Source organism: Drosophila albomicans, chromosome 3 (assembly GCF_009650485.2).
Source record: "Drosophila albomicans strain 15112-1751.03 chromosome 3, ASM965048v2, whole genome shotgun sequence".
NCBI lineage: Eukaryota > Metazoa > Arthropoda > Insecta > Diptera > Drosophilidae > Drosophila > Drosophila albomicans.
In genome coordinates, this window is record NC_047629.2 from 82,726 (window position 1) to 97,819 (window position 15,094).

The 15,094-nt window shown below is 37.5% G+C and overlaps 1 protein-coding gene across 1 annotated transcript in view; it reads right to left on the minus strand.

The window, feature by feature from the left end:
- LOC117569775 (tyrosine-protein kinase-like otk) overlaps positions 1 to 14,163 on the minus strand; it is a 28,308-nt gene extending 14,145 nt beyond the window's left edge. Inside the window, exons 1-3 of the mRNA XM_034251073.2 lie at positions 12,821 to 14,163; positions 6,726 to 6,866; positions 6,485 to 6,643 (exon numbers count right to left, since the gene is read on the minus strand). Of these exons, the coding sequence (XP_034106964.1) occupies positions 6,485 to 6,643; positions 6,726 to 6,866; positions 12,821 to 12,869 (349 nt within the window). The 5' untranslated portion in view covers positions 12,870 to 14,163. The remainder of the gene's footprint in view (positions 1 to 6,484; positions 6,644 to 6,725; positions 6,867 to 12,820) is intronic.
- Between the last annotated feature and the right edge of the window lie 931 nt (positions 14,164 to 15,094).

The window sequence follows — 15,094 nt, forward strand, 5'->3', positions numbered from 1 at the left end:
TATTTTTTTACACGTATAAGAATAATGCAATTTAACATTTTACAACTATTTTCATAAGCAATGCAATACAAATATTATTAATGCTCATATGTACATAAGTATGTATAAATACAAATGAGTATATTTAGTTTCAATTCACATACACGTATGCATTCTCACCATAATATTATCAAGTCAGACATTGCTATATACTACATCCATATATACATATGTATATATATAACATACATATATGTAATTTGAATGTACCAGTGTGACTGTATGTTGAATTACAAAATATACTATTAAATTTAAAAATATACAGCAGCTTCTATTTTTGTTACATTGGTCACACTTGAGTTGTGGTGGGATTCTTAAAATGTTTTAAAGCCGTTTGACTTCCATTTTAAATTTATGATATGCTTTAAAATTTAAAATAAACTTTCGAAAGTTTATACCAGAATGTATATTTGAGAAGAAGAATCCCTTTAATATCTCTATAATTCCTCCGGTACAACATAGAAGTGATCATGCATTACTGATCAATTAATTTGAAAACTAAAGTAAAATTTATAATGAATTCCTTATAACGTACATATATATTGGCGGTTTCCACTGCCAAAATAAATAAATTAAAAAATATCAAGATATTCTATAATAGTCTTATTTTGTGTTGTTCCAATTAGGATATGTTGATTATTTTTTTTTTACGTATTTCATTGCGTCGTAATTATTATTACTGATCATGTAATTTCACGAAATAATGGAAACCTATCAAACAGACCTCAATATACGATATGAAGTGTTTTTTTTTTTGGCATAAAGGCATTTTTTACAAGTATGAAAATTTATAACATTTTCATGTTAACATATTAAGAATACTGCAATATTACCATTGCATTGATATATCGCTAAACTTGCAACTTTTTGAATGTTCATCGATATTTTCCAGAGTTCAATTCCACTTGATTTCGTTGAATTTGCAAAATCCCCTGTACGATCAGTTGAACAGTTTAGTGGAGTCGTTGAATCGTGACGCGTCGGCATTTCCTTCTTTTTTTCAGTTTTGACTATGCGTAATTTCAAAATGAATAGAAAATACTTGGAAAAAATGTTGGATGCCATGGAGGCAGATTTTAGTGACGAAAGTCTCATTGCCGTCGATCCCACTATGGACACTTATTTACAATCGCGACAAGTAAATTATGACAATTTATGCAGTGTACAAAAATTATTGCTAAGTGTTGAGGACGCCACAACATTGTTGGTATATGCTCAGCTTTCTCAGTACAATGCATGAATACGAACTCAAGGTCAGATAAAATCGAACTACTTGTGGAAATGTAGAGTAAACTCAACCAAAAGTGATATTACAATATTGTCACCCGAATTCGATAAAATCCATTTGGGACATTTTAATAAAAGCTTACCTGCTAAGTCTATAATTTTGGAAACATTGTTTGGCAATGCCTTTGTGGGCTATATTCAAATATTAAATGCAATGAAGTCGTCTTTAAAAATGAAGACGGTTTTATCCGTGGCGGGATGTACGATGTCAGATTTAGTTATCCAAGAGTGCCATTTGAACTTATGTGCCATGCACTAAATATCGTCGAAAAGAATTCGAGTATTCGCCGCTATCTGTTCCCAGTACCGCAATCAACACCCACCGAGAACCCCGCTCAAGTTCCCAAAAATGTACCAACACTTACTCTGCTCAATGGTTCTATTCGCAACAATGCCAAGCAGTTGCAAGCTGTGCAGCAGTTCGTTGCAGGTAAAAATCCCCTAGCACCGTATGTTGTCTTTGGACCACCAGGTGAGTGTCAAAGCTTTGATGGCAATGAACACCTAATGATGATGCTTCACACATTAAAATTCAGGCACCGGCAAGACCACAACCGTTGTAGAGGCGATTCTACAATTGCACTTGAAAGGAAACAATCGCATTCTTGTTACTGCTGGATCCAATTCGGCATGTGACACGATTGCAATAAGGATAAGCGAAGAACTTCAGTCGCTAGATAATAATTCGACAAATGTTATGATACGATTTCATTCCGCTTTCTATAAGGTGCATTCTGCACTGACAAAACCGTCTATGGCTTTACCTGACGAAGAACTCTTATATTTATCTAGGTACAAAATAATTGTGGCAACATTGTGTGATCGCCTGTTAGACAACCAATTGTACAAAGTGGATCCCAGAGGAAAATATGACGAAACATTGCAGACCCGATTGCGCCGCAATTACCGATCCGGAGATCATGGGCATATACAACAAGCTGTTCTACAACGGAGAACTAATACCATAGCACAGGTTAATCAGGCAGCCAATTGGAGTGAGTTGCGCAATGGAGAGTTTCCAATCATATTTCAAGCTGTTATTGGAAAAACCATGCGCGATAACCCCGCAACTAGTAGCTTCAATAAGCGCGAAGCTCATGTGGTCTGCTGGTATGTGATGAAATTGCTCACCGATGGTCTTGGAAGCCGAATTAAAGTGACGGAGGATGATATTGGTATAATTACACCAAATCTAGCGCAATGCGAGCGAATTAAACGATTGCTTCGCCAAGAGTGCAAAAATAAAATAGAAGTTGGCAGTGTCGAGAAATTTCAGGGACGAGAAAAGAATATTATTATTGCATCTATGGTCAGCTCCTTTGAGAGCATAAAATTTGTATCAAATCCTCGACGTCTTAATGTGTTGCTCTCGCGAGCCAAGTCGTTGATGATATTTATCGGCAACCCAATCACACTGCGCAAAAACAAGAGTTATGCGTTTATCATTGATGAGTGCAAGAGGAATCGCAATTTTTTGAGGGACAACCTGGTGGACAAAAGAAAACTCAAAGAACCCTCAAAAAAGAGGGCAAATAAGGCCAAGAAAAATAGGATTTCAAGTCTTGCTTTACGACTTGAAAAAGCTGTTTTGTACAGCAAAAGTATTAAATATGATTCCATTGATGTCAATTGAATTACGAAAATAAAGTACATGAAATATATAAGCCAAGTTGATGGAAGTATTGTATTTGTGTCTTTTATCGCCATTAGATTTAGCTGTTGTTTTGGTCTGCAATTTCGGCGGTATATTTATGACAATAAGCCCTGTTTGCAATCTTGGCTGGCAGATCTTTAATTAAAGTTGACCCCCAGCCACAACATTTGCCGCCCCTTTGTCACAGTTTTCAAATTAAAACGTTAAACATTCGATTATCGCACATTGTGTCTGGTCCGTAGCAAAGCTTCTATACCCACTCAATTGCTGAAACTTTTCGGCTAATGATCAACTCATGTAACGACAAGCCAAAGCCAAAAGTAAAGTAAATAGACCAGAGTGAAACGGGACGACGAATAGAAATTCGACAGCTAGAAAGAGAAAGAGATAACGACGCGCCGAAAAGCAGTCTACGGTTTCTGTCTGTGTCCCTTTAATGTTCCGTTGTTCTTGGGCTCGTAAAATTTTATGCGTTTTTCCGGCAGTCACCAAATGAAAATTATCCGCTTGTGCTTGAAATACTTTCATACTCTGCTCGAATATAGAGAAAAACGCAAGTTGCCAACTGCAGTCAACTTGAACTTGTGTAGCGCATAGAACTCTCGACAACAACAGAAAACTCCGTCATATGTGTTTGTGTGTGTGTGAGCGAATGTGTGTGTATGCATGATGGGGGTGCTTACTAGCTGAGGGTTGATTTGTCCTCTACGCCCTTACGCCCCTTCTGTGTCGTGTCTTTGCATTTTGTTTGGTTTTTATGACTTTGCCTGGCTGTTTGGATGTTTGACTGTTTGCCTGTGTTGCTATTGCCATTTCTCATTTTATGTTTATGTTTCGTGTTAATGTTGCATTTCATTTCCATGTACAACTCTCTGCCATATACAGCAGTAGCACCCAAAGTCGACCCACCTTCCACCAAAACACCGCTTCTATTTTGTCCTTTTTTTTTTTTTTTGGTATCCAACATCGTCTCTATAGCACTTGGCTCAGTTCATTTCAGCTCAGCTGTTGGTCCCCGCGTATATCCTTGGGTTCTCCTTGCAGTCACAAGTCCAACAACCCCTTTTACACTGTTTTTACTCGACTGTCTGCCTGGACTGACAGTTGTCTGGCTCTGGTCTGGCTCTGTTTCAGTTTTTATTCTGTTATTCCCCCCTTCACATATTTGTTTTGTGTTTTTGTGTCTGCATGAATCTGTATAGACATCAGTTAGTTGCAGCTCGACTCCATCTGCATATGAGACTGGAATTTATGCAACGACCATGCTTTGCCCTGTGTTTGGTGGAAAGCACACGGCATATTTCTCGACTGAAATGTGAAGCTTGATAATTGCATTATTTTACATCCGATTACGGCATAAACAATTGCATTTCATTGGAATTACCGACAAGAATGTCACAAATAATAAACATCATCGAATACATTTAGAACTTGAGAGTTTTAGAATTTACCTTTATTTTAATTCGCAATTAATTTGAAATGTATATTATATACTTATTAGACTTATTGGCTTTCATTGCATATTACATTTTAACGATCTTGGATTCTGCAATATATTTGTCTTTTCATTAAAATATCAAAATATTCTTTGCTGAGTATTTAGCATTCGGTTTGACTTTATCCAGAAATCTGGTAAATTTGTTCTTTCTTTGTTTAATTTGTTTAATGATGCAAACAAAATGTCACTTTTCTTGCGCTTAATTGAACATTTATTTCTAGCGGAAAGATTGCGACTGGCAACCGAAGCTGAGGCTTTCTGGTTCCCTCACTGTATAGTATCTTCAAATAATCGAATGTTTGAATAGTTTTTGTCTGCACACTTGGGCAGAGATTTGAAACGGGTTTCGAAGGAGGAGCTAACCCACTTAGTACGACGTCGTTAGACATTAAATGGCGCCACTGAGAAGTCAGCTTTATCACTTCTCGACAACTCGACAACCCGACAATGGCCGAGCTGCCTGGCAAATGCACTTAGCGACCTTTCAGCAGCTTGCGCCCTGCCAGCAGCAATTAAAATCAACTCCCAAAAACTACAAATTAATTAGTTAATTAATTAGGTAAAACACTTGAGTGGGGCGAGCAGGTTGCTATTAATAGATTGGTGGCATCTCACAAGGGCGAGGGGCAAGGCGTCTTTGATGATGTGCAGCGACTTTGATCAGCTGCCAGGCGGTGCTGACAGCAGGCAGCAACAAAGCAACAACACAACAAGGGACGCTAACTCCGGCAAGCAACAACACATGCAGCACAGATTGTGCATAAAACTTCAGCTCGCTTTGTTTACATGTGCGAGGCGTAGAGAGCGGGATGCGGAGCGGGGTATTGGGGAGCATCGACTGTTTGTTAAATTTATGCATTTTTCTGCTTAAAGGCAACGCAACTAAATGAACATCAATCACATGACGTCGACGATGACGACGTTGATGATGAGAAGCAGCAGAAGAAGAACAACTGCAACTGCAACTGCAACTGCACTTGCTACTTGCCACTTGCCACTTGCAGTACTGCGTGGAAGGTACATATCTTCTTCGGTCTTTTTGGCCACGCTACGTTGCCCTGAAAAATGCATTGGCTGTGCATTGCACTGCACTTCCTGTGGCCTGTGGACAGCAAAGGGGTAAAAGCCACAAAGTGATGTGTGTGACGCATGTACATCAAAAGTTTTTCGTTTTTATATCTTTCATCAGTGTTGTTATTTGTTGTTGCTTTCGCTGGAGTTTTTATGCCTCTTTACCTTGTTGACTGAACAACTGACTGACTGACTGACTGACTGCTTTGCGGTTTCGACCTCGGTGGAAGAAGGAAGTTAACTCTGATACACACATGCTTAGCACGAAAAGCTGTCTCCTCACAATCAGAGGTAACAGTCTTCACTGCATACACAGAAAAAAAAAATTAAATTAAAAAAAATATAATAAATATTACGAGTTTTCTCAAGAATTAATCTTAAAATAAAACCCTATGGGTAGCGAGTATAAAAATTCTTTAAGCAAGAATATTCTTGAAACAATCATAGTTTGTAAAATTAAAAACTATGTTTAAAGATGGTTTCGATCTTGTTTTTAAAATCAAAATTAGCAATCCGAATGTTGTAATTTCTTTTCTTTAAATTTAGAAAGTAATATTTGTGGGATCATTCTGTAATCGGTGAGAATATGAATAAGGTAAGCGTAAAAATGGTAGCACTAACATAAAATAAGTATAACTATGTTAAGACACATGTGAATATTAAGAAAAAGTGAATGTATAAATACAAGCTTAAAACTTTTTTATTTTAATCAATTTAAATTTAAGATCAATTCATCGTTCTTAAAGATGTTTTATGATGGCTTAAGTTTTGACAATTTTGAATTTTTGAAAAAAGAATATATTTTGAATTCCAGAATGGATAATATTGGATAATTGAAGATTTTTTATCAAAATTGTATTCTTAATTTAGCAAAAATGTTTCTCTGTAGTATGTTGGATGTTTTGTGTAGTGTTTTATGATTGGGTGCTACTTACATATCACGCTCAATTTAGCTGAAGGCGACTCCTGCCTGGCGCCGCTGGCCACACTGGTTGCAATGCACACAAAGTCGCCGGCATCGTCGCGTTGCACCGACTCGATATGCAAATTGCCGTCGATTTGTTGCACACGTTTGTCATACACAATTTGCTGACCTGCAATGTCGTAACGCTATACTCTCCGATTCTCTCTCACTCTCTTTCTCTGTCTCTCTCTCGCAGTGCAGAGTTTACTCACCATTATGCAACCACTCGTAATGCAAATCGCTGGAGGGTCCACTTGCCCTTGCCTCGCAGCTAAAGTCAACGGCATCGTTCTCGATGATGGCCTGACTCTGGCCCGGTTGAATGGAACGTGATGAGCTGGCCAGGCTGGGAGCTGTAATTGGAAGTGCCTGAGGATTAATGCCTGAATGATGTCCGACATACGATACATAATTATTATTTATAGACTACTTAACTGACTTTTCCTTTCCCCCATACATTAACACTCATACATAATTCATATATTCTAGCTATGTTATCATATTCCGCTTTTACTCTTGATTCGTTAACTAAACTGTTACTGATTATTTAACTTTTTATATTTATTTCTTCAATAAAATACATGATTTAGGAATTATTCATTATTGGTCTTACCGAAGTACTGAAGAATTTTGTATTTTTAATATCTAATATCTGAAACCATTTTTACTCTAATTTAATAACTCAATTCTAAAAGTCTAATTGTATCAAATACCTAAAAAAATGCCTAACTTAATTAGGAAAAATATAATATTTAATTTGATTTTAATTTTATTCTATACGTTTTAATCAAGAAATGTTTAATTTTCGACAGTTCATAGTTGACTTTAAACAAAATAAATCCGATTTTCTTAAATAAAAAAGTTAATGCATTGGAAATTAAAAAAAAGAGAATATTCCTCCCATTCCCAATTGTATACCGTTTATTTTTATAGAAGAATAACATTTTGACAGGCACTGTAAAGTTATTCCCTTTAGCCATGGGCTGAACGACATCCTAATATAATTAACAAAAATTGCATTTACCATAATTGAGTTTAATTAAAAGTGGTTTAAGCAAATGAAATGTGCTTAATCGACTCAAATTACAGTGTTTAAGCTAAATGCAATTTTGTTACGCGGCAAGTGGCATAAAACAAAAAACAAAATTACAGACAGGAGCTTTTGCATGTCGACAAAACATCAAAACGAAATGCAAAAAAAAAATTAAATTACAGGAAATAAAGTGGAAATTGGAAGCCGAAGAATGAATATTCTCTCAATTTTATGACTTTTTTTTAAATATAAATGACAACCATATTTTGTTTCAAATTTAATCAGCTTAAGTAAACAATTACTATACAATAGAGCAAAAAACGAAAACCTTGGACAAAAAAAAAAGATTATTAAAATGTAGGAAATCGTAACATAATTAAATCGAAAAGCAGAAAAAACATTTCGTTTCAATAAAAATTCCAATTGGACTTTAAAATTTCTTTTTTTTTTAAATGTATAAAAAGTTAAACCGCCAACTATCAAAAACTATTAGTAAATAGCAGCCATTTCTTTTGCAAACTTTTATAGTGCAATTTTAAAGCATTATAATTTTCGGTAGTATAATTATCAAATTCTCATTTTACTTAAACTTTATTTGAAACTTTACTATAAATATAAAAGGTTAAGAATCTATAAATAATGAATATTGAATGCTGCATTTTAATGTAGACTCTTCTGGTAATTATCTCGCAATGATTCTTTTTTGTTCTAAAAGAACATAAAGATTACCATTAAGCCAAACTTTATTAGGCGCCACCAAACTAATTCTACACACACAGAGAGGGGCAGATACATTTGTGGCTCAACCGCAACCCGGAGAAGACCAAGGCTAAGTTAAAAGCCAACTTGGCAAGCAATTCAGAAACGATTATTTTTGGTTGTACGAGGTGCTCATCCCAGGCAGAGCAGCAAAATGTATTCGAAGCAGAGAGGAGAGGTGAGGTAGAGAGAGAGAGTGAGGCAGTGGGAGCATTTGGGAAGCAGCAACTACAAAACGGGCACCATTACATTTTGGCACTAATTGAAGCAATTTAGGAAAACACCTCAAAAAGGCAAACTCCCAGCCAGGGCGGATCTCAACACGGAATCAATAAGCAGGCAAAAGCAAGGTACAATAGAAGTAGCAACAGAAACAAGAACAGCAACAACAGCTGCAACAATATCATCATTAAACTCATTTGTTGTTGTTGGCAGTTTTTCCTCGTGTATTTTGGGGCACAAACTGCAAATCATATGCCAGTCACATAGTCAGCGACGTGTTATGATACACAACATACAAACTTGTGAGCCATAAAGTCAACCACAAAGGCTGTCGGGCAGGACTGACTCTGGGACAGAATGAGAGTCAGTCGCTGCCTCCCGGCGTCGCTTCTTTTAAGTCAACCAACCAGAAACGATTTAATTTGCTGCAGTCGCCAGTCGAGAGTCTCCAGACAGTCGCAAAGTCAGTCAGTTAGTCTGTTTACTGGGCGTCGATTAAGGAAATATGCGCCCCCGGTAAGGTTCGATACGGTTTGTTTCGCCTTGATTGCGCTGACGTTGGCAAAAAACGAGAAGACAAAACCAAAAAAAAAAAGAGTGTTACAGTGATGATGAGGCAACGAGAACAACAGCGGGGAGTCCAGCTTCAGTTTCAGCTTCAGATTGAGATCCCCAACTCTCGGCAATTGTAGATATCTGTCTGTGTGCGATAATTAGTTCGTTTGTTTGCGCTGCTTTCGAGTGTACGAGTTCCGAAATCCCGAGTCAGCGAGAGTCTGATTTTGATTGTGATTCGTTGACCAACTGCTGAGGCTGCCACAAATTGTGCGGCAACATTTGTCGATTAAGCTCCATGAATGCGAAAATATCGATATAATAATCTGGAGTCCAGCAGAGGCCAACATGTGCCTGCTTGCTGGCTTGCTGGCTTGCTTGCTTGCTACATGTGGCACAGTCAGCACTTGAACTTGCCCATTGATAGACGCCCCCTTGGGTTGCGTTTCATTTGCTTTTCCAGGCCAATCAAAAGAATACGAGAAAAGTTGAAACACTGAGAAGCGAGCGAAGTGGAGAGACAAATCTCAACTGTCACTCAAGAATTTCTGGCATTTTCAGAGTCAACACTGTGAAACCTTCGGAAAAACTGCAAGTCAACATTGGAAAGGCATTCGAACAGCAAAGAGAATGATAGACAGAGAAAGCAAGAGCTACAACAAGGGGGGGAGTAATGTCAGAATGGACGCTGAAATAAATGTGCATGACAATTACCCGTCAAAAGTTTGATCTAGGGTTTACAACGAGGCAAAAGAAAAAAATTACTACAGACCGAACATAAAAACAAGGCAAGTAAATATATACATATATAAAAAAGGATGTTCATTATTGCGTACTTTTTACAGCATTTCTCTCGACTGCAATGATTGGCATCTTCCTTTTCATATGTGTTACTAGTTCTTATATTGTTAAGCCGAAAGGAATGTGGAGTTCATTTATTTTAAGTTGTACACAAAATGAAACATCGCATTCAAAGGAAATTAACAAATAAACCATTATGCTGCATGATGTTCTGTTTTAAGTTTATGTTGTATTCTTAGCTTTTAAATAAAAACCGGATTAAGTAATCAATTCCATATTGACCGATTTACTGAAATTAAAGTGTATAATAATACTATATTTAGATTACAGCATAGAATATTGATTTTAAACCATTTCTTTCAATGTGTATAATTTAAATAATATTCCGTTGTGCTATAATTTTATTCGTATTATTAAATTTCAGTTTCAAGTTCTATAGTTAGTTTGATTTTACTTTCCAGCTAAGCCTTTAAACCAAATATAGTTTATTTTCTAGGTGTATCAGTATTTGAATTTATTTTTGTATTTTATATATGGAAATTTCCGTATCCATATGGAAAATATATATTACTAGTGATAAATAGTTCGGAAAAGTTTATAAATTCTTATCAAATCAACATCTATTTACTAAAATATTATTTAATGAAAATATAAATAAAAGATCATTTCAACCTAGGCATTGCTTGATTTTAGCATCAACTGCCTTGATTGCGAGTCAAGGCGAGTCTTTAATAGTCCTAAACTCTTTTCATATACATATGTACATATATATTTTTTTTGCGCACTTTTAATGAGTTTTACTTTACCCCATCTAATCGAAAGAGTGAAAAGAGCGGAGAACTGAGAGCTGAGAGCGTGGTGCTCTAGAGATTTGCAATACACGTCTAATTCATACAATTATGAGTGCTCTACATGAACTTTAAGTTTGTGCTGTGCCATGCTCTGAAGGGGCAAGTTTTTATGAGAGTTGCATATTCATATTGTGAGTTTGCTGCTGCCTCATGTCAGCTGCATGACTCGTGAGTTGAGGCGAGGTCCCTTGCTCACTCCGCTAGTTCGAGAGTGTGTGTAGAAGAGTATGCCTGGCATGGCATGTTGCATGCAGCATTTTGCATGCTTGAATAACAAATTATGACTGCCACACAAAGACTCAAACACACATACAGAGACAGAGACAGAGACAGCCTGCCTTATTATTTGCCATACAAATAATGGACGTTGAACGTAGCACAGATTTGAAATATGCTTCATGCCACATCCATCCCATCATTCTGCCACAGCCACAGGCAACTACGGTTCTGACTGTGGCTCTGGCTCTGGCTCTGGCTCCGGTTGCCTTTTGTCTGCGGCTGTTTGCCTTTGTGCTACTTAACAGTCAGCAGTTTTCAGCGTCTCCTGTCACTCACACACACATACACACACACGCGCATTCCTGTGCGTGTGAATGTGTCTGTAGTTTTACATAATTGTGTGTCCCTTTGTGTTTGCCTCTCTTAGCTCTCCTTTCTTAGCGGAACTCCGACTGCGTAAACTACATTTGATTAGCTGAATTTTCAGCGTCGCTTCTCTCACTTCAAGTGCCAATGGCGATCCCTATTTGATCCCTGTCTCCTTTTGTGCCCTGCCTACCTGCTCCGACAGCCTACTTAAGTGTGACTATGTGTGTGAGTGTGTGTGTTTGTGTGTGTGCTCTTCCTTGGCATTGTTTGCTTTTCTTTTTCGTCATTGTTGTTTGCCTAACGACTTTATTCTGAACTTGGCCGGCATATCCTTACAGTCCTCATAATTTTTCATAGGCTGCCAGTCCTCAGCCCCTCCTGCTGCTTTTCGGGCATTAGTTTTGCTTACTCTGTGGTCTGCATCCTTCTGGCTACTGCTGCTGCTGTTGCTGCTATTGCTGGTGGCCCACCCGGTTGAATCTTAATTGAGTCATTTTGCGCGCCGTTTGCTTTCGAATTCAATTGCAGACAATGCGACTTGCCGCTTGAGTTGTAACCTGATCGCCCTTTCTGCGGTTGTTTTTCTTTGCCAAGACTTGAGGCTTCAAAGTGCCTCAGTGGAAAGAAGCACCTACCTACCTAGCTCAAAAATTGACAAAGGAGTCAACTAATTATGGTCTAAGTGAAGGGGTTTGAGTAGTTTCGGCAGGAAGTAAAATGAGTGTGAGTTCAGGGTCAATAACTCAAAAAGTTGCACAAAGAACGCTTTGGATGAATTCATTATGACATTTGAGTTCTTAAGTAAAGAATTTAATTATTAAGAGTAATAAACTGACGAATAAGTAAACTAAATATCAAAATGTGATTTATGTTTCTTTGAAAAAGTTTTTCATAATGAACATATTTATGACTTATTTCAAGATATTGTTTTTGGATTTGATTATTATATCAAGAATACGATATCACAATATTAATCTACTAGGTTTTGAACTAGTCCACCGTAAACATATGAATATAGTTGTAATAAGCTGCAAAAAATAATAATTCTAAGCATTGGATCCATGGCAACTATACGCTGAGTGAATATAGTCTGCTAGCTGGAAGGAATAGTAATATCCAAATAACAGACTATATTCACTTAGTTATACGTTTGAATTTCAAAGGTCTTAATTTCTCAGACATGGGCTAGAAATTCATAATAATCTGGTTCAGGCAACAATCAAACGTTCAAATTAGAAATTATTGCATTAAATACCAGTCTTAACTTCCCCTAGAATATATGTTCATGATGATGGTATGAGTTATGAAATGTTTTAACATCAAATGTTCTATGGAATATTGTATTGTAACAAAGTAATAAATCAGAATAAAAGCAGACATTGAATATTATTAACAGATCAGTTCGATTTAGTTCAGAATTTTGTACAATTCACAAATTTATCTGAACCCATTTTATGGCACACTTGATTTGAATGGCATTCAAAATGTATTCACTTACCGCATAGAGCAATCGCCAGGCTGAGCATCAACAGCATATTCATATCCATTGATTGTTGTGTTGTGTTGCGTTGTGTGCGATAGATTCTCAGGGAATGCTTGTTAGCAATTAGCAAACTATGTTAACACACTCACTCGCACACACATGCACTCGGACAAAGTGACGACGATGATGATGATAATGGTGATGATTATATAGGTACTCAAATTCGTATTCGTATCCGTATCGTACTCGAGTATATGCGAGTATATCCCTTTGGAGCACAGTGGGCTATACTCGTAAGTGCAGGCACTCGAAAATGCACTCCACTCTCAACGCATGTGTAAATATTCAATATTTGGATGCCCGGCCCAGTCAGACAGCGACAACGACAGCGACAACGACAACGACAACTACGACGACAGCGACAGCGACAACGATTCCAACTGATGATGACTGCTGACTGCCTTTTTGAACGGCTCGGAGGGAGTTGGGCACTGTGTGCTGTATTTACTGTAGACACTCAAATTAAATTGGTATTTACATAGTTGGAACGCATGAAATGCATTTATCACTGAACACGGCGACCAAAAGGCAAAAAAGAGATACCAAGACGATTCACGGCACTTGCTGCTAGTTGTTGTTGTTATTGTTGTTATTGTTGATGTTGGTTTATGTTTTGTGGTTTTTTATCAGCGCCTAGATTGACAAGCGACAAGCAAGCTGCTGCCTTTGCTGTCGTCAAATTGTAATGGCAGCGATATCGACACCAACTGCGACTGAAACTGCGACGACGCTGCGATACTGAGGCCGAGACCGAGACCGACACCGTTACCGACAAAGGTATCTAGATACACAAAATGCAAGCCAGAAGACGGGGGCCAGATACTCTTTTGATTGTGTTGCGTGTACGGGGTGCAGTTCAATTACCCAGACCAGGCCAGTCCAGACCAGATCAGACCGGGGCAGGACAGCGACTTAAACTTCGAAAAGCGCACACACGGCGAGCGCAACAAATCAACTTAATTTGTATCCCAAAGATACAAAATGTTCAATGCACTGCATCCTTGGCATGCCTTAGCGAACTGAACCGAACTGAACCGGCTTTATTTTTGCCTTTCTCTGTTGTGTGTGTGTGTATTTTGGTGGGTGTTTTTCGTATATTCTTCTTATTGCTTATTTCTTATTGTTTGCTGTTTTTCGGTTTACGTTTTGGATGGATTCAAGAGGGGTCGCCGTTGCGAAGCGATAGATACAGATACGCAGTACATATAACACACAACACTGAGAACACAGAACACGCAGCAGATACAAATTACGCTTGGAGAACCGCCTGCGTTCGACGTCTGTTTATTACTGAAGACAATCGGCAGTTGGAGTTGTTTGTGGAACCGGCTTTTTATGATTCGCCTTTGCCCGTCTGCAATATACTGGGAATGGACTCTCTCATACTCGCTCACTCTCTCTCGCTCCATCTCACTAACCAACACTCTCTTTCTCCCTTTACCTTTCTCATGCAGGGCTTGCCCAGTATTCTTTGCCTCTATTCGAACAGTGTTGCCGTGCGACAGCAGGAAAATACCGGTGTACGTGTAGATGGCGCCAAAAAGTCCTCAGTTTAAATTATCAATAAAGGTTTTCAAGGTATACAGCTCATTAGATCATTAATACCAAAATAAATTAGATAATAATGCATGCTATTTTTATCATCATAGTATAATTTTTTATATTTAGTATTTAATTTTAAGATTAAAAACGTTACTATCGTAATAATAAATAAATAAATAAAATAACTGAAGATTATTAAGAAGGCATAAACGTTTAACATAATATTCTACAGAAAATGAACTTTTATTATTCTATGTAATTGAAAGTTATTATGAAGCCCTTTCTATTAATTATCTATTGAATTTTATGTCTATTTTTGTATTATTATTATTTTACTTTTAATTTATTTTATTTTTTGTTAAGATATTTTAATGTATTCAATATTTAATTGTAGAGAGTCCTGGACAGTCTTTAGAGTGTGAGAAAGTTGATTGAAAAACCTAATCACTTATGGTTAGAGAAATAAAACTCACTTAATCAACGCTTTCCACTCCACTCCGCGAGTCGCGAATCCGCGCCAAGCAACCCCTCCTCAATCCCAACCTCAACGTCATTTTCATCCTCATCCTCAATCCACCATTCAACGGACGCAAACAATAATGCGCCTTAATAACCAAGCACGAGTTGACGATGATTACAAAGTGAATGAGTAGCGAGTGATGGGTCTGACGATGGTGCACTGGGGAG